This window comes from Salvelinus sp. IW2-2015, linkage group LG18 (assembly GCF_002910315.2).
Source record: "Salvelinus sp. IW2-2015 linkage group LG18, ASM291031v2, whole genome shotgun sequence".
NCBI lineage: Eukaryota > Metazoa > Chordata > Actinopteri > Salmoniformes > Salmonidae > Salvelinus > Salvelinus sp. IW2-2015.
The window spans coordinates 29,236,472-29,259,374 of record NC_036858.1 but is presented as its reverse complement, the minus strand read 5'-3'; the positions used below and the strand labels follow the sequence as shown (position 1 = coordinate 29,259,374).

General features: G+C 41.9%; 1 protein-coding gene across 1 annotated transcript in view; it reads right to left on the bottom strand.

The window, feature by feature from the left end:
* The window catches only part of LOC111978170 (cilia- and flagella-associated protein 46), a 103,353-nt gene extending 81,897 nt beyond the window's left edge, over positions 1–21,456 (bottom strand). Inside the window, exons 1-14 of the mRNA XM_070448419.1 lie at positions 21,195–21,456; positions 21,000–21,103; positions 10,757–10,888; positions 8,364–8,428; positions 7,176–7,340; positions 6,872–6,995; positions 6,586–6,680; positions 5,500–5,661; positions 5,128–5,227; positions 4,508–4,609; positions 2,375–2,565; positions 2,050–2,278; positions 1,533–1,653; positions 185–314 (exon numbers count right to left, since the gene is read on the bottom strand). Coding sequence (XP_070304520.1) covers positions 185–314; positions 1,533–1,653; positions 2,050–2,278; positions 2,375–2,565; positions 4,508–4,609; positions 5,128–5,227; positions 5,500–5,661; positions 6,586–6,680; positions 6,872–6,995; positions 7,176–7,340; positions 8,364–8,428; positions 10,757–10,888; positions 21,000–21,103; positions 21,195–21,243 — 1,769 coding nt within the window. The 5' untranslated portion in view covers positions 21,244–21,456. The remainder of the gene's footprint in view (positions 1–184; positions 315–1,532; positions 1,654–2,049; positions 2,279–2,374; positions 2,566–4,507; positions 4,610–5,127; positions 5,228–5,499; positions 5,662–6,585; positions 6,681–6,871; positions 6,996–7,175; positions 7,341–8,363; positions 8,429–10,756; positions 10,889–20,999; positions 21,104–21,194) is intronic.
* Between the last annotated feature and the right edge of the window lie 1,447 nt (positions 21,457–22,903).

The window sequence follows — 22,903 nt, the reverse complement described above, 5'->3', positions numbered from 1 at the left end:
CATGTTCGTTAAATGTTGATTACGCACCATGTGCATTCATTTGTGTTAACGCCGGTTAAGATATCAAGACAAGAGCACATGTTTGTAGAAAACCTTGATATATTCTCTCTCACTCACTCACTCACTTACTCACTCACAAACACGCATGCACACACACATTCACTCATATTTACATGATACACACCTCTCCCTGTCATTCTTGCCAGCTCCCTGTCTGGTCAGGTGTCCCTGTACCTTCTCAACACATGCAGAGTGGTGCTGAGCCTTAGCAGAGAGATGAGCCACACCGCCAGGTCCACTGGTGCCTGAGGGGACTAAACACATTTGAATACACATTTACATGAAGAAACCAACTGCATTGGAATAGTGATAAATAGTCCATCATATTGGTGCCGTACACACAAACAAATACAAAAATACGTCATATGACAATGATGGACAATCACTTTGAAATTGGAACGAATCCAAGGAGCCTGCAATTTGCCACAGACTCTTCCCAGCCCTGACAAACAGCGTCGTGTTTGGCATAAAATATATATTTTTAAAGCTATCGGCTGCTAAAGAGAAAATGAACTCCGATAATCCAGGAATCGGTGATTAATCAGAAATCAAGAAATGACATCCCTGAACAAAGGATCCACACAACTGTGTCTGCAACAGCGAGAGGCACATAGTGTTCCTGCTTGAATAATGTAAATGAGGCCTGTGCCTCCATCTGATTGCAGCGTTTTAAAAAGGCAGAGTGCTCCAAGGTTAGGCCCTTGCTCTCGCTTACGGAGTTCGCAGACAGCCAGACACGTCTCACTACAGCACATTGCTGATGACAGTCTGGGGACCAATAACAGCATGGTACAAACACTACATCCTATTATTCATTGGTTCATCTTCAGCACATGCTCAGCATATTTCTCCAATCTCCGGGGTCACTCGGGTTGCTTGGATGTTCAAACGGCTTCATCATCCGGTTTCTTTGTCTTATGCCTCGAAAGCCAGCTGGTGCTTGAGGTGTTAGTGTTGTAACACAGGAGGTATCGCTAGGTAAAAGTAGTCATGACCTGCACACCTGACCCGTGTCTGTATAAGCAGCTAGTCTGCTCCAGTCTCATGGCCTGGCTGTCAGATGTAGGGCCCTGGCTGGGTCGTTAGGCAACTGAGGGTTCATTTGATCCTGGGCACAAGGGGGCCAAAGAGGGGAGATATCAAAGTGCCAGCCCCTTAGCCCCAGGGCTCCATAGGCTCTATGATCCAGTGCATAGGAGCTATAGGGTTTTTGTCATGCAGACGTATCGAACCAAGGAGTCAGTCAAATCCTCCAAGAAATGGTTCTAGTACTTGGATGCTGGGCTGTGAAGTAAGTAAGCCTCTCTTTCCAACTAAGCCCCCTCGAAACTCGGTCTTAATTTTGAGGGTACCTTTATCACCAATAGTGAGCTTTACATAGCAGGATTAGGCAATCTTATAGATGGCTGGTGAAAGACACTACACCAAAGTCATTCTAAAATGAAATGGTTATTCAAAAAGATAGTTTGTACTTTTTGCAGTGCTATCCGCGTCGAGCACCACCTGGAAAGCGTCGGGGGCCAGGGTGAGGCCTGCGTTGACCAGCATGGGCCGTCTTTTTCTCACCTCCTCCTGCGGCTGACCATTCTTAGCCTTTAACGAAGAGAGAGAGAGAGAGAGAGAGACGAAGAGAGAGAGAGAGAGAGAGAGAGAGAGAGACGAAGAGAGAGAGACAGACAGAGAAATACAGAGAGAAAGACAGAGACTGACACCCATGCTGTTTTCACCTACTATGATCTCTCTTCTCTGCAGGCCGACTGATGTCTACTCAAAGCATTTTACCAATTGACTGACCATCTCACAGTTTGACATATCATCACAGTTTGACTTTTCATCACACAGTCGGGCAACAACAAACATGCCTATCAGGAACATCACAAACTATATTTCACCCTACTGCCGGGTTTCATCTTACAGTAGGATAAGTCAGGCCAAGTCTCCCCAGTCTCCCCAGTCCTGCTTTGTATTTAGTGTAAGGGGTCCACAGACCTGCTGGATGAGCATGGCAGCCTGGTCCTCTGTGCTGCTGGGGGTCTGATATAGGGTGCCGCGAAGCTGCAGGAGGTTAAGGGCTGAGGTGAGCCGCTCGTGGTGCACCCCCCTCTCGTCCAGCAGCAGGGCCTTCTGAAGGTGAAGCAGAGCGGGCTCCAGCCTCCCCTCTTCCTCCTCGATCACTGCCAGCTCACTGTGGACCTGACAGCGCATCTCCAGCTGCACACTGAGAGAGAACAAAGTTAACACTTTAGATTGGACACACATGCAGGCATGAAAGTGCACAAACACACATAATGGCCTCTGTGTGTGTGTTAGTCACCTGTATGTGTCCTCCAGGACTTGGGCCACTTTGAGGAGCGCTCCCTTGACATTCCTCCTGAGGTTGTGCTGAAGGAGGGGCAGACAGGTGTTCCACTGTGAGGCACACACCGCCTGCATCACTTTGGCATCCCCCTCTCTTACTGCACTCTGCAGCACCTTGTCCAGTCTGCCTATCACCTTCAGCTGGGCCTAAGGGACCAGGCAACAACTACAGCAAGGACTGCCTAATGCATCAACAGATTCTACAAAGTATGGTGGCAACACTGTTGCGCAGGACAAGCAAATATATTAAATCGCGCTAACAGTATAATAATTAGATAATACTGTAACATCATGATACTACTACTAGAGGTCGACCGATTAATCGGAATGACCGATTTCAAGTTTTCATAACAATCGGAAATCGGTATTTTTGCACATCGATTTATTTATTTTTATACACCTTTATTTAACTAGGCAAGTCAGTTAAGAACACGTTCTTATTTTCAATGACGGCCTAGGAACGGTGGGTTAACTGCCTTGTTCAGGGGCAGAACAACAGATTTTTACCTTGTCAGCTCGGGGATTCAATCTTGCAACCTTACAGTTAACTAGTCCAACGCTCTAACCACCTGCCTCTCATTGCACTCCACGAGGAGCCTGCCTGTTACGCGAATGCAGTAAGAAGCCAAGGTAAGTTGCTAGCTAGCATTAAACTTATCTCATAAAAAACAATCAATCAATCAATCATAATCACTAGTTAACTACACATGGTTGATGATATTACTAGTTTTTCTAGCATGTCCTGCGTTGCATATAATCGATGCGGTGCGCATTCGCGGAAAAAGGACTGTCGTTGCTCCAACATGTACCTAACCATAAACATCAATGCCTTTCTTAAAATCAATACACAGAAGTATATATTTTTAAACCTGCATATTTAGCTAAAAGAAATTCAGGTTAGCAGGCAATATTAACCAGGTGAAATTGTGTCACTTCTCTTGCATTCATTGCACGCAGTGTCAGGGTATATGCGATAATAATAAACGTTTTGTTTTCGAGATGATAGTTTCCGGATTCGACCATATTAATGACCAAAGGCTCGTATTTCTGTGTGTTATTATGTTATAATTAAGTCTATGATTTGATATTTGATAGAGCAGTCCGACTGAGCGATGGTAGGCACCAGCAGGCTCATAAGCATTCATTCAAACAGCACTTTCGTGCATTTTGCCAGCAGCTCTTCACTGTGCTTCAAGCATTGCGCTGTTTATGACTTCAAGCCTATCAACTCCCGAGATTAGGCTGGTGTAACCGATGTGAAATGGCTAGCGCGCTAATAGCGTTTCAAACGTCACTCGCTCTGAGACTTGGAGTAGTTGTTCCCCTTGCTCTGCATGGGTAACGCTGCTTCGAGGGTGGCTGTTGTCGATGTGTTCCTCGTTCGAGCCCAGGTAGGAGCGAGGAGAGGGACGGAAGCTATACTGTTACACTGGCAATACTAAAGTGCCTATAAGAACATCCAATAGTCAAAGGTATATGGAATACAAATGGTATAGAGAGAAATAGTCCTATAAATACTATATTAACTACAACCTAAAACCTCTTACCTTGGAATATTGAAGTCTCATGTTAAAAGGAACCACCAGCTTTCATATGTTCTCATGTTCTGAGCAAGGAACTTAAACGTTAGCTTTTTTACATGGCACATATTGCACTTTTACTTTCTTCTCCAACACTTTGTTTTTGCATTATTTAAACCAAATTGTACATGTTTCATTATTATTTTTGAGGCTAAATAGATTTTTATTTATGTATTATATTAAGTTAAAATAAGTGTTCATTCAGTATTGTTGTAATTGTCATTATCACAAATAAATTTTTTAAATCGTCCAATTAATCGGTATCGGCTTTTTTTGGGCCTCCAATAATCGGTATCGGTATCGGCGTTGAAAAATCATAATCGGTCAACCTCTAACTACAACACACATTCCCAATGACATCCACAGCTTGGTTTGCAGTAAAAAGAACGAATGCGTAAAAGGCGCTAGGCTCTTCTGAGCTCAGTTAACACTGTATTGATGTACTGTAATGTGTTCTGGGTGGCAAACTGGCACATTAACGCTGCTAACTCATGCACAGGAGAGGGCACCTCCACATTGGCTTTGGAGTAGTCCTTCATCCCCCCCTCCTGCTTCTTCTGGAGGTCCAGGTCACACTGGACACACTCCATCATGATGCACTGGCCAACACTCTACAAATAGAGAATTTCAAAACATGTAAGGAGCATGGCATTTCTACTGCTAAATTATAGTGAGACCAGCCATGTGTATCCACCGTGTCTCAGAGTAGAGCGCTGATTCAGGATCAGGCCCCCCCATGTCCATAATCGTATTCATTATGATACATTTTTTATAATAATGATCCTTGATCAGCATTATTTCTTTGAGATGCTCTGTGAAAAGGGGCCCTGATGGCTCAAGTTGAATCACAGTATAGAAGTGAGAGTGTAGATGACGTTGTACGTCTAACTTTTATCTTTACCCAATACCCATTTCCACCCACACATGTAATGTAGAATTATTGAGTGCATTAGAAATACAACTGATGGTAAAGGGAATATGTGGGCCTCTTCTAGCTAATCAAGTCTCTTGTCGAGACCTCGACTGAGAAATTGGGTCAATTTGCGTGCATGTGTTTGCATAATTGCATCACTCTATATGGAATATAGAGACATGATAATAGAGTTATCTGTGATTGGCCGCCACTCACAGTGACTCCCGCTGTCTTCAGCTCTCTCAGACAGTCCGCTGCCATCTGGTGATGTTTCAACTGCAAGGCCAGAAAGGCTAGCTCCAGGAGGAAGGCAACTCTTTAGAAACAATGTATAAGATTAACATGGTTAGTGAGACAATCATAAGATATTCACAATACTTTGATCATCTGTAAGAGTAAAAACTATTTAGCCATGTAATATTCAGACTGATGCTACTGAGATGTGAAGCCACTGTATTGGTGTTGAAGATAGACTATCAATTCACATGAATTCAACGACAGGTGAATAGAGTCCAACGAAATATGGGCAATTACTAGGCCAATTGTAGTGATGATAGTAAGTATTGCAACAGGAGAGGAGATGTCGACCTGTCAGCTGGAGGGATGGGTGAGGGGCTCTCTGCAAGACAAGGGCTGGAGCCACGCGCTATAACAGGGGATTGGGCTGCAGCAGAATGCATAAGGAGCAGGAAAATCTCCTTAATCCTGGCAGCGTCCTCTTTTCTGGCCTCGCAAACGTCATCAACCTTACTGTGGAACGCAGAATGAACACACACATGCACATTAGTGCGCGCAAACACACGCATGCACACACACACACACACACACACTGAACCCAGGGCATGTTAACCTACTGTTTATAATTCTCATGATGATGGTAGGGTCTGGGTGATGGTATGAGTCATGCTGCCCATGTCTATAGCTCAGCTTGTTAACCGTGAGATAGTCTGACATGTAGAGTACACGCCTGCGGGGAGGGCGCTGGTCTTCCTCTCAGTAGTACCAAAAGCCATACTAACGGGCAATAAATATCAGTGGTCTAATAACCTTGTCACCTCTGAGATGCTCCGGGTCTAGCTGAGAGACAGCATATCACTAACCCAATGACCTAGGTCCAGCGGGTACAGAGGGTCCAAATCAACTTGAGCAATGTGATCTTTAGAACCACTAATAAAGAACTGCCCACTCTCAACTCATTAAACCATGGCAAACAAATAAACAGACATACCACAGCAAACAATAACCTTTTAGTCTTTAAAAAGCACAATGTGTATGGCTGCAAAAAACGAGATCAAAGCCTTTTGCTTCTTGCAAAAAACTTTGGGAAAAAATAACAATGGCTGCAGTATGATTCTTCAGATGGATTTTCAAAGGGAAAGATTATCAATATGCACATCACAACCTAATCCCAAAAGCACTTTCAAAATATTTCGCTTCAACTTGTTAACGGTTATTGTGGTTACTGCTTTACAGTCTCATAAATGAAGATACAGAATACATCCATAGGTGGAAAAGAAACATACTCTGATGCGTAATCTCTTGGGATGTCTTGCCGCAAAAAAACATTGAGCCTACGAAGACGCTCAACGGGGCATGGAAAAGTTAAGTGACAAAGAACTCTTAAGTTGATTAAACAAAATAATATCATGTTAGACAAAGGGGGGAAACACTTACTGTTTGAGCTTCTGCATTTTGTAGATGACTGATAAAACAGGACTTGCTTCAGTTTTTTGGGGGGTTTTAGTGAAGTCAAACAGCTTGTGTCGTACCTAGGAGTAACGTAATTGTATTAGTAGATAAATAGAACGACCCAGTTTAACCCCACATGTAACCATGCTCTACCCAAAGACAGTCAAAACAAGGGAGACGCTAGTTGTGTCTTTCCAGACCCTGACACCACATCCGAAAAGGAGTTCATGACTTTAGTCAGCACATAACAACAACAAAAAAGAGGCTTTACCTGTAGGGAAAATATCTTTGGATACAGGTCAGGGATATGTGACTCTATGAAGTCTGAGGTGGCCTTGGCAAAACTAGAAGCTTCTTTCCCTTTCCCAGCATCCACAAGGCATTCAACAAGGTGTCTGCATGTAGAGACAATGGATACAACAATCACTTTACTCTGCACCTCAATACAAATCGTTGTACTGAAATATATATTTTAATCTTGATTCATAAATGTTCAGTGTCATAATTGAGGGACATTTGGCATTACTGATTGTTACTGTATGATGAGACAAAGCATGACAGTTAGAGCCACCTACAGCATGAGCTGAGCCCTCCAACTGTAGTCTTGTTCCCCAACCTCCTCCAGTGCCTTGACCACCTGAGTGAGGGTGGGCACCAGGTGCTGGCGTGGCCCGGACCGCAGGAGCGGCCGGACCATCTGGAAGTAGAGCACTGAAGCATTGAACACCAAAAAGTGGTATCTACCCGAAAGTAAAGAGTATGAGAGAAAGAAGAAAACCTGTTGTTGAGATCAATCATTTACACAGCAGAAAAACACTATCTGATCTTTTTAGTGCAGTTATACAGTACATTTTAATTTAGGCCAAGTGTTGACTTTGGGATGAAAATTCCTATAAATTGAAAATGTATGTACACAGTACAGTATAACAGTCTTTCAATGAGTGACTGGAGACTTTAGCCCTATGGTAAATCTCCATTTGGAGTACAGCCATTACTGACTTACAGGCTACGAGGGTGGAATTTATCAACTAAAAAGGATGCAGAGATTACTGCAGTTTTTCTAACATAATTGAAACTAATTTATCCTCCAGGGATGAAGGAGTACTTTAGTCTGGACTGTGTTAAAGTCATTCCCTTTGGTCTTAATTGGGATTGTTCCGGCAGCCCTTCATTGACACATATATTTTACATATTAGATCTGTAATTTAATAAGATCTCTGTGGGCCCTATATGATGACTTAATAATGCACCTCTTACTGTCTGTAGAGCATTTTTGCATAAATCTCATAACATATCTGTGTACAGTCACAAGGCATATAAGCCAGTAGATAATTACGTTTGATATTCTTATTGCTTTGCTATTTGCTTATGGCTAGCCTTTTCACCCTTAAGGTGAAACAAATATGAATCTTAAGAGCAACTTCATATTTGTATCATATGTTTGTGCAACAAGAGATTAATTATATTGAAAAAAGGCCTACATTTTCACTAAGTCTCCCACTCCTGGATATTTCTGTGCCCCAGCAACAGAGTAAACCTTCATCCCCCATACTTCCCACCTAAGCCTGTCGTCATCCTGTGAATATTTCCCCTCTATGATCTATTTTAACATAGACTGACATGATGCAACTTTGTGCTAGACAATATGAAAGACGGACCACATATCAAATAAATAATTCAACTTTTCTGTCACAAAGAGTGTGGGTACGGCCGACTTTGGTCAACGATGAAGACAGGAAAATGACTCATGTTAGATTGCATACCTTGGTTTGACCTTTGAAATCTCAATAGCCTTCAGAAAATAAATCACAGCCTTTTCAATCTCCTCCTAAGAGTGAAATAATGAGTATGAAAGAGGGGGGTCACAATAACAGACAGGTAGAGGAGGAATAACATAATAAACACTATAGATGTATGTTATATGAGTCATTCATCGTATTTATATCAAGGCTTGGGATCTGGGCCTGGTTGCATAACATATTTTAAGTTAATTTCCCCCTTAAAGTTGCACAAAACATTTCAAGGTGCATTTCCCCCTTAAATGAAGTGAATAAGTTAAGGGTGCCCATGAGGTAGGTCCCTTACGTGCTTCATTCATTACGGATCTCAATGTAAACACCTTTGTGGAGGTGAATGTTGCTTCCCTTTGCCCTGGTTTCAAAAGGAAAACATTCACCAGCTAAATAGATATCTAGCTAGCTACATAGCTAAACAATGGAAGGTGCACAATCCACGGCTACAAAGCTAGCTGGCTAGCTAGCTACCTACTCTGTAAATTAGCTTTGCTTGCTAGAAAGTCATAGAAACAAGTTGAGAAAATGCGTTATTATTATCATCATCTGAATCAATTTGTTTCTCCTGTCTTGAACGTAGAACTTCTATTTTGCAATCATCCAAAATAAATGTGATCTCTTTCAAGAGACATTCAGTCAGTGAATTAGGTCGTCTCTATGGTAACCAGATACTCTTTCTGCTTTACTACGTGCCTTCAAACTACCGTAAAACCCGTAAAAAATAATGCCCTTGCGTGAGGAAATGTTTGAGGGGCTTTATGCAACACCCTTACACAATTCCCTTAGGTAAGGGAAAATTATTTATTAAAGGTAAACCCTGAAGAGAAACACTTTTGTGTAAGGGTGTTGCATAGAGGCACACAAACATTTCCTTAAGGGCATAATTTAAGGGGGAAATTTGCCTTAAAATGTTTTGTGCAACTGACTTAAAGTTAATGAAACTTTTTAGGGAAAAGATGATGGAAAAATAACCTAAGATGTTTTATGATGTTGCACAATGTTCCCTTACCTAAGGGAATTGCTTAAGGGCGTTGCATAGAGCCCCTCAAATATTTCCTTAGTCAAGGGCATATTTAAGGGGTTTTATGGTAGTTTGAAGGCATGTATGGCAGAAAGAGTTTCTGTTTTCCATGGAGACGGCCTGATTTCACGGACTAAACTTCTCTCAAATAGATTGCTTTCATTTTGTTAGCTAGCAAAATAGAACTTCTACAATCAAGACAGGATAACCAAATTGATTCAGACAATAATAAACCACGTTTCTTGTAGTTACTTTTTTCTCAACTTGTTTATATTACTTTCTAGTACCTCAAGCTAGCTTACAGAGTAGCTATAGCGAACTAGCCAGCTACAGTAGCTTTGTAGCCATGCACCTTCCATTGTTTAGCTAAGTAGGTAGCTGGTTGATGTTTTCCTTTTGCAACCAGAGCAAATGAAAGCAACATTCACCTCAACAAATGCTGTTAACTAGTGGTGGAAAGTGGTGGGAAAAGTACCCAATTGTCATACTTGAGTAAAAGTAAAGAAAAATGACTCAAGTAAAAGTGAAATTCACCCAGTAAAATTCTATTTGAGTAAAAGTCAAAAAGTATTTGGTTTTAAATATACTTAAGTATCAAAAGTAAATGTAAATGATCAAATATACATAAGTATCAAAAGTAAAAATAATTTCAAATGTCTTATATTAAGCAAACCAGATGGCACAATTGTTCTTGTTTTTTAAATTTACGGATAGCCAGGGGGGCACCCTCCAACACTCACATAATTTACAAAAAAAGCATTTGTGTATAGTGAGTCCGCCAGATCAGAGGCAGTAGGGATGACCAGGCATGTTCTCTTGATAAGTGTGTGAATTGGACCATTTTCCTGTCCTGCTAAGCATTCAAAATGTAATGAGTACTTTTGGTGTCAGGGAAACATGTATGGAGTAAAAAAGTGTGCCAGGACTGTCAGTATTTTCCCATAGAACCAGCAGCTTAGCACTGGTTCCTCTGCTCTGACCTCTGCATACTTCCATATGAGGCACTGGGCCCTCTAGAAATTCACCTTAAAATGTTTTGTGCAACGGACTTAAAGTTAGGGAAACTTTAAGGAAAAGATAAGGGGGATATTAACTTCAGGTGTTTTATGCAACCGAGCCCAGAGCCTCATATGGAAGTATGCAGAGGTCAGAGCAGAGGAACCAGTGCTAAGCTGCTGGTTCTATGGGGAAATAATGACAGTCCTGCTAGAGTCACAAAGGTTGTCTCTGTTCATCCATTATAAAATGTCAAACCAATGGTAATCAGACAAGATACGCTTAGACGATCAAACATCGCTGAACAACCACAAACTAGTAGACTTTTAGTCGTGTTTGTCCTCACCACACTCCCAAAGCTCTGTGGAGACTCCAGCTGGCCCTGACAGAGGTACGCTCGGCACAGGAATTGATTGGCTGGGGGTTTCCCTTCAAAGTACATCATTAGGCAGTCTCGGCTGATATCTGCACATCCCAGCTAAAAACACAAAACAGACCCTGAAATACGCTGTTTTCAAACAGTATTCTACTTTTAATCTGTAATTCAACAAGTTGACTGAAATCGGAGTTCGATGTTGATTTATTTCGTTGTATGCATGTGTTTTCCCATTAAACAAAGTTGACTGTGCAATGGAAGCCAGTGTTTCACTGGCTAAAGCTATGTAGACCAGCCATACTCAACAGGCTGACCGCAATCCAGATCCAGAACAGGGTCAAATTAAATATAAAGTGCATTCAGAAAGTATTCAGACCCCTTTCCACATGTTGTTACGTTACAGCCAGATTCAAAAATGAATTAATAATGACAAAGTGGAGATTGGAAAACCTTCCAAAACCTTCCCACCATCTCTGCAGCACTCCATCAATCAGGCCTTTATGGTAGAGTGGCCAGACAGAAGCCAATCTTCAGTAAAAGGCACATGACAGCCCGCTTGGACTTTGCCAAAAGTCCCCTAAAGGACTCTCAGACGATGAGAAACAAGATTCTCTGGTCTGGTGAAGCCAAGATTGAACTCTTGGCATCACGTCTGGAGGAAACCTAGTCAGGATCGAGGGAAAGATGAACGGAGCAAAGTACAGAGATCCTTGATGAAAACCTGCTCCAGAGCGCTCAGGACCTCAGACTGGGGGCGAAGGTTAACCTTCGAACAGGACAACAACCCTAAGCACACAGCCAAGACAATGCAGGGGTGGTTTCGGGACAAGTCTCTGAATGTCCTTGAGTGGCTCAGCCAGAGACCGGACCAGAACCCGATCGAACATCTCTGGAGAGACCTGAAAATGGCTGTGCAGCAACGCTCCCCCTCCAACCTGTCAGAGCTTAAGAGGATCTGCAGAGAATAATGGGAGAAACTCCCCAAATACAGGTGTGCCAAGCTCATACCCAAGAAGACTTGATGCTGTAATAGCTGTCAAATGTGCTTCTATAGTACTGAGTAAAGGGTCTGAATACTTGTGTAAATGTCATCGTTTTTTTCAATTTTTATTATAAATTAGCAAAAATATTTTTTTTTATACATTTTGCTTTGTCATTATGGGGTATTGTTTGTAGATTGAGGAGGACAAAAAAACGTTTAATCCATTTTAGAATAAGGCTGTGATGTAACAAAATGTGGAAAAAGTCAAGGGGTCTGAATACTTTCCGAAGGTACTGTAAATATTCAGTTTGGTATTTTCAACAATTCTTATGGCACGTGTTACTCTGGGGAAAAGCATACAATCATGATGAGTCTTTGTTGGGATTTCCCGTAAGTCTTCTGAAAGGGTTCATATGAATAATGCTTAATCTTGTGAAGCATGTAGGCTACATGCCTAAGATTTGCCCCATGTGAGCTCATATTGCTGCCGGCAAGAATTAAGCATTATTCAACCATTCTTTATGGCCCATGGATCTCTGAGCAAAAGACAAATGTGCTTCTTACTCACACTGACTTCTTCTGTGCTATCCACCCTGACCCATATATAAACAACATACATCTCAGCTCATTTTAACCACAACATATTTGTCATTAGCCTGAGTCTCTAATTGCTGTAAACAAGGATGGCTCATTAGGAATTAAACAGTATTTTGATGTGTTAACTTTTTATTTACTAAACAACATAGGCTATTCCCTTCTGCATCATATAACACTCTAATGGCTGTTGTTGAGATTACGTAAGAGAGGAATGGGGCTTGGTAGAAACTAAAGGCACATTAAGATCTGCCAGGCAGGATTAGTTTACAGGCTAGGATGAAAATATACAGATTAAGACAAGAGGATTGTAATATCCCGTAAACATTTGCATAAATGTGGAATAATTAGAAACAATAGGACTAGCAATGCGAGCAAAAATTATTGGAAGTGAATGTTAGCAGTACAGAAATTTCGCCATCGAAGTGGAAAATAAACATAATTGTAGTGAATTTCAGTCAATTACTCAGCAAACTGTGATTCTATTCATTTAAACGTTTTTCAAATTATGTACAGCCACTTCATTACTCAGTCCCTCGGGAGATTCATGAAATGGGTTTCCATGGCCCAGCAGCCGCACACAAGCCTAAGATCACCATGCGCAATGCCAAGCTGGAGTGTAAAGATTGCCGTCATTGGACTCTGGAGCAGTGGAAACAGGTTCTCTGGAGTGATGACTCACGCTTCACCATCTGGCAGTCTAACGGACTAATCTGCGTTTGGCGGATGCCAGGAGAACGCCAACTACCTCAATGCATAGTACCAACTATAACATTTTGGTGGAGGAATAATGGTCTGGAGCAGTTTATGGTTCGAGCTAGGCCCCTTAGTTCCAGTGAAGGGAAATCTTAAAACTACAGCATACAATGAAATTCTAGACGATTCTGTGCTTCCAACTTTGTGGCAACAGTTTGGGGAAGGCCATTTTCTATTTCAGAATGACAATGCCCTCGTGCACAAAGCGAGGTCCATACAGAAATGGTTTGTCGAGATTGGTGTGGAAGAACTTGACTGGCCTGCACAGAGCCCTGACCTCAATCCCATCTAACACCTTGGGGTGAATTGGAACGCCGACTGCGAGCCAGGCCTAATCACCCAACATCAGTGCCCGACTTCACTAATGCTTGTGGCTGAATAGAAGCAAGCCCCTGCAGCAATGTTCCAACATCTAGTAGAAAGCCTTCCCAGAAGAGTGGTGACTATTATAGCAACATGGGTGGGACCAACTCCATATTAATGCAGATGACTTTGGAATGATATGTACGACGAGCAGGTGTCCAAATACTTTTGGTCATGTAGTGTATTTCTCACCTGATTTACCTACTCGGTCAGTGTAAGAACACAGTCAGATCAAATAAAATCTGATGTTTTGAACACTTCAATGTCCTATTTCGGGTATACCAGGACTGTACACAGTAAGTGCGATATTCAGAGACTTGACATCTGACAAGTCTCCCTTTGACATCAATGAATGATTCACTTGAAAGTCTGAGTTACGCTCAAAGTCAAGTCGGAATACTGCCCTAAATAATGTGGACATGGTTATTTCTGGACCAACAATACACTCCTGTGAACCAAAGGAAATGGCTAGTAGAGTAGCCTAAATGTAGGGTAGAGAGTAGAGGGATATTGTTATCCACGTTGGCACCAACGGTGTTAGGATGAAACAGTCAGAGGTCACCAAGCGCAACATAGCTTCAGTGTGTAAATCAGCTAGAAAGATGTCGGCATCGAGTAATTGTCTCTGGCACCCTCCCAGTTAGGGGAGTGATGAGCTCTACAGCAGTCTCAAAACTCAATCGCTGGTTGAAAACTGTTTTCTGCACCTCCCAAAAGATAGAATTTGTAGATAATTGGCCCTCTTTCTGGGACTCACCCACAAACAGGACCAAGCCTGGCCTGCTGAGGTGTGATGGACTCCATCCTAGCTGGAGGGGTGCTCTCATCTTCTCTACAAACATTGACAGAGCTCTAACTCCCCTAGCTCCACAATGAGATAGCCAGCCTGCAAGCTTAGTGGAGTCTGCAACTAGCACAGTCAGTGTAGTCAGCTCAGCTATCCCCATTGAGACAGTGTCTGTGCCTCGACCTAGGTTGGGCAAAACGAAACATGGCAGTGTTTGCCTTTGCAATCTCACTGGAATAAAGACCTCCTCCATTCCTGTCATTATTGAAAGAGATTGTGATATCTCACATCTGGCTACTTAATGTTAGATGCCTCACTCCCAAAGCAGTTAACTAATTAACTAATCACTGATCATAATCTTGATGTGATTGGCCTGACTGAAACATGGGTTAAGCCTGATAAATTTAGTGTGTTAAATGAGGCCTCACCTCCTGGTTACACTAGTGACCATATCCACCGCGCATCCTGCAAAAGCGGAGGTGTTGCTAACATTCACGATAGCAAATTTCAATTTACAATTTTCGTCTTTTGAGCTTCTAGTCATGAAATCTATGCAGCCTACTCAATCACTTTTTATAGCTACTGTTTACAGGCCTCCTGGGCCATATACAGCATTCCTCACTGAGTTCCCTGAATTCCTATCGGACCTTGTAGTCATGGCAGATAATATTCACATTTTTGGTGACTTTAATATTCACATGGAAAAGTCCACAGACCCACTCCAAAAGGCTTTCGGAGCGATCATCGACTCAGTGGGTTTTGTTCAACATGTCTCCAGACCTACTCACTGCCACAGTCATACTCTGGACCTAGTTTTGTCCCGTGGAATAAATGTTGTGGATCTTAATGTTTTTCCTCATAATCTTGGACAATCGGACCACCATTTTATTAAATTTGCAATCGCAACAAATAATCTGCTCAGACCCCAACCAAGGATCATCAAAAGCTGTGCTATAAATTCTCAGACAACCCAAAGATTCCAAGATGCCCTTCCAGACTCCCTCCACCTACCCAAGGACGTCAGAGTACAAAAATCAGTTAACCACCTAACTGAGGAACTCAATTTAACCTTGCGTAATACCCTAGAAACTAGCTCCCTGGTATACAGAAAATACCCGAGCTCTGAAGCAAGCTTACAGAAAATTGGAATGGAAATGGTGCTACAGTCTTCCGACTAGCTTGGAAAGACAGTACCGTGATGTATCGAAGAGCCCTCACTGTTGCTCGATCATCTTATTTTTCCAACTTAATTGAGAAAAGAAAAAAAAATCCAAAATGTATTTTTGATATTGTCGCAAAGTTAACTAAAAAGCAGCATTCCCCAAGAGAGGATGGCTTTCACTTCAGCAGTGAAAAATTCATGAACTTCTTTGACGAAAAGATCATGATCATTAGAAAGCATATTACGGACTCCTCTTTAAATCTGCGTATTCCTCCAAAGCTCAGTTGTTCTGAGTCTGCACAACACTGCCAGGACCTAGGATCAAGGGAGACACTCAACTTTTTTTTTTTTATATATATATCTCTTGCCACATTGATGAAAATAATCATGGCCTCTAAACCTTCAAGCTGCATACTGGACCCTATTCCAACTAAACTACTGAAAGAGCTTGGCCCTCCTATGTTGAACATAATAAACGTCTCTCTATCCACCGGATGTGTACCAAACTCACTAAAAGTGGCAGTAATAAAGCCTCTCTTGAAAAAGCCAAACCTTGACCCAGAAAATATAAAAAACTCATCGGCCTATATCGAATCTCCCATTCCTTTAAAAAAAATGAAAAAGCTGTTGTGCAGCAACTCACTGCCTTCCTGAAAACAAACAATGTATACAAAACGCTTCAGTCTGGTTTCAGACCCCATCATAGCACTGAGACTGCACTTGTGAAGGTGGTAAATTACCTTTTAATGGCGTCAGACCGAGGCTATGCATCTGTCCTCGTGCTCCTAGACCTTAGTGCTGCTTTTGATACCATCGATCACCACATTCTTTTGGAGAGATTGGAAACCCAAATTGGTTTACACGGACAAGTTCTGGCCTGGTTTAGATCTTATCTGTCGGAAAGATATCAGTTTGTCTCTGTGAATGGTTTGTCCTCTGACAAATCAACTGTAAATTTCGGTGTTCCTCAAGGTTCCATTTTAGGACCACTATTGTTTTCACTATATATTTCGAAAATATAATGTTAACTTTCACTGCTATGCGGATGACACACAGCTGTACATTTCAATTCCCTCACCAACTTTAAACATCTGCTATCTGAGCAGCTAACCGATCGCTGCAGCTGTACATAGTCCATCTGTAAACAGCCCACCCAATTTACCGACCTCATCCCCTTACTGTTTTTATTTATTTACTTTTCTGCTCTTTTGCACACCAGTATCTCTACTGCACATGATCATCTGATGATTTATCACCCCAGTGTTAATCTGCTAAATTGTAATTATTCGCTCCTATGGCCTATTTATTGCCTACCTCCTCATGCCTTTTGCACACAATGTATATAGACTCATTTTTTTTTTTCTTACTGTGTTATTGACTTGTTTATTGTTTACTCCATGTGTAACTTTGTGTTATTGTCTGTTCACACTGCTATGCTTTATCTTGGCCAGATCGAAGTTGTAAATGAGAACTTGTTCTCAACTAGCCTACTGGTTAAATAAGGTGAAATTAAATTAATTAAATAAAAATGAACATGGTGAGCCACAAATTGCCCTCGCTAGAAGCCTGTGTTTCAGACATAAGAGAGGATGGCTGCAAACTTTTCTACTTTTAAACTCGGACAAAACAGAGATGCTTGTTCTAGGTCCAAGAAACAAAGAGATCTTCTGTTGAATCTGACAATTAATCTTGATGTTTGTACGGACCTCAGCGTTACTCTGGACCCCATTCTCTCTTTTGACGAACATATCAAGACTGTTTCAAGTACAGCTTTTTTCCATCTACGTAACATTGCAAAAATCAGAAACTTTCTGTCCAAAAATGATGCAGAAAAATGTATCCATGCTTTTGTTACTTCTAGGTTAGACTACTGCAATGCTCTACTTTCCGGCTACCCGGATAAAGCACTAAATAAACTTCAGTTAGTGCTAAATACGGCTGCTAGAATCCTGACTAGAACCAAAAAATGTGATCATATTACTCCAGTGCTAGCCTCCCTACACTGGCTTCCTGTTAAGGCAAGGGCTGATTTCAAAGTTTTACTGCTAATCTAAAAAGCATTACATGGGCTTACTCCTACCTATCTTTACGATTTGGTCCTGCCGTACATACCTACACGTACGCTACGGTCAAAGACGCAGGCCTCCTAATTGTCATTAGAATTTCTAAGCAAACAGCTGGAGGCAGGGCTTCCTCCTATAGAGCTCCATTTTTATGGAATGGTCTGCCTACCCATGTGAGAGACGCAGACTCGGTCTCAACTTTAAGTCTTTACTGAAGACTCATCTCTTCAGTGGGTCATATGATGTGAGTGTAGTCTGGCCCAGGAGTGTGAAGGTGAACGGAAAGGCTCTGGAGCAATGAACCGCGCTTGCTGTCTCTGCCTGGCCGGTTCCTCTCTCTCAACTGGGATTCTCTGCCTCTAACCCTATTACAGGGGCTGAGTCACTGGCTTACTGGTGCTCTTCCATGCCGTCCCTAGGAGGGGCGTCACTTGAGTGGGTTGAGTCACTGACGTAATCTTACTGTCTGGGTTGGCGCCCCGCTTGGGTTGTGCCGTGGCGGAGATCTTTTCTCTCTCTCGGAGGACCTGAGCCCTAGGACCATGCCTCAGGACTACTGGCATGATGACTCCTTGCTGTCCCAGTCCACCTGGCCGTGCTGCTGCTCCAGTTTCAACTGTTCTGCCTGCGGCTATGGAACCCTGACTGTTCACAGGAAACGTACTACCTGTCCCAGACCTGCTGTTTTCAACTCTCTAGAGACAGCAAGAGCGGTAGAGATACTCTTCATGATCGGCTATGAAAAGCCAACTGACATTTAATCCTGAGGTGCTGACCTGTTGCACCCTCTACAACCACTGTGATTATTATTATTTGACCATGCTGGTCATTTATGAACATTTGAACATCTTGGCCATGTTCTGTTATAATCTCCCCACGGCACAGCCAGAAGAGGACTGGCCACCCCTCATAGCCTGGTTCCTCTCTAGGTTTCTTCCTAGGTTTTGGCCTTTCTAGGGAGTTTTACCTAGCCATCGTGCTTATACACCTGCATTGCTTGCTGTTTGGGGTTTTAGGCTGGGTTTCTGTACAGAACTTTGAGATATCAGCTGATGTAAGAAGGGCTATATAAATACATTTGATTGATTGGTTGATGTACAGCAATTCAACAGAAAACTGCTGCCGACATCTTTCTCAATGCTATCAGTCTCAAGCACAGACTAAATCCTTGATCAAGTGAGCATATGACAGTTCCATCATTATTATATCGAAAGAGAGCCCTTACAACACGCACTCTATTGAATTTAGATTCCAAGATGTTGCATTTAATGTAACAGGCGTGCGGATCAATTCTATATTCTGCACAGCCAGATAGAGCTTATCCCCCTTTCCAGTGGTTGACAAACTTTTTTTTTTTTAAGGAACTCAGTCCGGCTTTTAACTGACTCTTGAAAGTTAGTAGAATAGTAGAATGCACAAGGTGCAATTTCGAAATTGGGTAGTGCATCATCAGTTTTTGCATCATTGGGTAGTGCATCATCAGTCATTGTTTGCTGTATATGTCATTGTTGAGTATTCAATCTTGTTCAAAGTAAATAGTCTACTTCCTGATCTTAAATAGAAACGTTTTATAGAGAAGCCTACACTTAACTATATCATTTTAATACCAACAACCATGACATGACTGCGCTAAGCACAGAAAGAAAAGTTAGACGCATATGGAATGTGGGATTAGGGACATGATTGCAGTGGCGACCCATCATTCAGGGCAGCTGGGGCTAAACCCCACCTCTTCTGAGACACCTGTTCAGCAAAAAATATATATACAGTACCAGTCAAAAGTTTGGACACACCTACACACTCAAAGGGTTTTCCTTATTTTTACTATTTTCTACAATGTAGAATAATAGTGAAGACATCTAAACTATGAAATAACACATATGGAATCATGTTGTGACCCAAAAAGTGTAAAACAAATCTAAATATATTTATATTTTAGATTCTTCAAAGTAGCAACCCTTTGCCTTGATGACAGCTTTGCACACTCTTGGCATTTTACGTAAACCCTGTTTCTTGTCGGCATCGAATTAGCAGTCCTTCTACCTAGCATTGAGTATGGTGGCGACACAGTAAAGAGACTCAGGGAATGCCACCAAATCGCTTGTACATGTAGCCTATAGCCTGTTTTAGAGAAATGTCATAATTGAATATTGTAAGAGCTTTCATTGTCTGCTTATATGCCCCTTTATTTATCCTACGGTTTTGACTTGGTGTACAGGGAGAATAGTGTAAGAATGGCCCATTGAAATTACAGATTGCCTCTTATCCGCTCATCATTCCCTTATGCCATAGTTTGTACATCCCAATTGTTTAAGCAAGTCAGCCATATCAACTGAACTGTTTCCGAACTGTTTCGCTGCCAGACAAGGCACCGCTGATAGCCAGGTGGTAGCGGTGGTATGGATTCACTCCATGGTGCTGCAAAGAAAGCTCTGAGGTTGGGACAGCTTTATGTAGGCCCTATTACTTTGTGGGCAACGTTTGTCACCATTATAGTGAAATTCACTAGTGTTGTGTGGTGGCTTTGCTGGCATGCATCTAAAAAACATTGGGGGGTTGCCCCAACAAGACTAACATCACCACTGCATGATTGTAGCGAACACTAGCTAACTAACGTAAACTCACCCCCTTCCGTACTAATGTGCGCAACCACAACATTCAAACAAGGCTACAAAGAAAACTAATGGGACTGTAGCGACTGTGTTGACTTCAAAATCAGGGGTGTGAACTAGGTTTCTATTCAAGCGTTGATCGACATGGTAATGGCTCTATAGTATTGGAGAAAAGTTGAAAAAACGGACCCTCCTTTACATCGGGACATGTCATGTCGTAACGTACAGCACGCATAAAGCAACTATTTCTGTCTTACAATCTCTCTCCACCAGGTGTAGCACTACTCACAGTGACAGGGTAAGGGGGGATACCTAGTCATTTTTTGCATCATCATTGCATGTGATCATCATTCTCAAAGCCGCTGTTTAATTCTAAGATCACTTTAGCATCGCTCTAAAAACCTGATTCAAATTCGACACAAACCTTCAAATAGGTATGTAATGACACATTATATAAACTCTTTATAGTGTTTTATTTACATTTTAGAGGCGATAAGGTGATCAGTTGGACAGATCGAGTGAAAAAAAGCAATTTTCCCACACAACATATCTCGTCTCACTATCACGCATTAGTTTCGCTTCCCCACCCGCCATTTTTAAAAAGACCAGATGGGGCTCATGCCTGCTTGAATTATGCAGAAACGGGCAGTGTTTAGGTCATGTAATTGATTATTGATGGAAAGGGGATAAATTGTGCTTTACAATGGTATTGACATTACAGTTGATCTGGAAGTATTACGTTTTGGGGGCACTAAAATAAGGGCAATTGTATGTACGAGTTTACTTGAGTTTACGTTACCTGGCTTACAATGGTAACAATGCAACATTGTAACAACAATGTAACACTGTAGCTAATAGAATTGTTTGCAACGTTATAGCACATCATAGGCCTACCTGTAGGGCTTGTTCTGCGCACAGAACGTACAACTCCGGGCAGAAGCATCGCGTATCTGACCCCTCTCTGATCATGTCATAGGCTGCATTCAGCGCATCAGTGTCTAAAGACAAAACCAGACGATATGAAACGTGTTCAACAACACTGTCAGTCAACTATTTAGCTAGCTAAGAAACTAGCTAGTAGTGTGTTACCTTTTTGTTGGCGTGCCTTGGTCAAATACTGGCGAATGTGAAGATCCATAATGCTCAGTCTTGACAGGTGGTTGCTGTGCTAGAATTAGGCGGGCCCGGCTAGCTTTAGCAAATAACTAGCTTGCTAGCTAACATAACATTAATTAACCTGGTAAGTTATTTATATGTCACTAGTACTACTTTAATAGATACTACTAGCTAAATACTTAGCCTTACTGACAAGTTTTTGCGTCTCCTGTCGCACCACTACTAAGCTTGCTGCTTGTTGTTGTTAGGAAATTGGGAGTGTATCTTAGCAACAAGTAACGGCGGAAGCGACTCTAAGTGATCCGGTTCATTTGGCTCCATTCGTTTCAAAAAGATGGTCATTTGGCTCACAAATCGCTCTTCGTTCAGTAGCGCTTAAAAATGTAGACTACCTAAAACCATGTAAAAATTGCAAATATCTAATGTAAGCCAACAAATTTGACTGCCATCATGTCAGATTGTGACATGTGAGTTCAAATAAAGTTTTACCTCAACAAATAATTAGATGGGCTGCAAAAAAAAAAAATTAAAAGAGGAACACACTACAAAATTACTGTGGACCAGAAAAAGTCTCTCCCCAATTTGTAAGTCGCTCTGGATAAGAGCGTCTGCTAAATGACTTAAATGTAATGTAAATGTAAGTCGCTAGTGCCTTCAGAAAGTAATCAGACCCCTTGACTTTTTCCACATTTTGTTATGTTACAGCCTTATTGTAAAATGGATTAAATAGATGTAAAAAATATATATATATATCTCAGCAACCTACACACAATACCCCATAATGACAAAGCAAAAAAAAAGGTTTTGGGGGAAAGGCACACACCTGTCTATATAATGTCACACAGTTGATAGTGCATGTCAGAGCAAAAACTAAGGCATGAGGTCGAAGGAATTGTCGGTAGATCTCTGAGACAGGATTGTGTCGAGGCACAGATCTGGTGAAGGGTACCAAAACATTTCTGCAGCATTGAAGGTCACAAAGAACACAGTGGCCTCCATCATTCTGTTCATTTGCTAATGACTCGGCTACCACTGCCTACCAAGCCACTCTCAACCTTTGACCGGAGACAAGACCATCTGCTTTGACCATAGTAGCCTAGTGTTGTTCACCGACCCAAGCAACCACTCTTGACAGATCTTGACATCCAAGAGGTAGGGCCTAAGCATTTAACGTAGACCTAACGTCCCACGGTCATCATGACACAGCAGAGGGTGTAACGGTTGTCTAAGTCGTCCTCCTCATCTGACGAGGAGAGGCGAGAAGGATCGGACCAAAACGCAGCGAGGTATGAAGACATTATGATTTTAATAATAATAACGAAGACGAAAATACACTTGAACAAACTATACAAAACAATAAACGACGTCAACAGACCTGGACATGAGAACTTACATAACACGAAGAACGCACGAACAGACTAAACAAACGAAACAGTCCCGTGTGGTACATACACAGACACGGAAGACAATCACCCACAAACAAACGGTGTGAACAGCCTACCTTAATATGGTTCTCAATCAGAGGAAACGTCAAACACCTGCCCCTAATTGAGAACCATATCAGGCAACACATTGAACCCAACATAGAAACACATAACATAGACTACCCACCCAGTTCACGTCCTGACCAACTAAACAAAGTTAAACAACGGAAAATAAGGTCAGGAACGTGACAGAGGGAA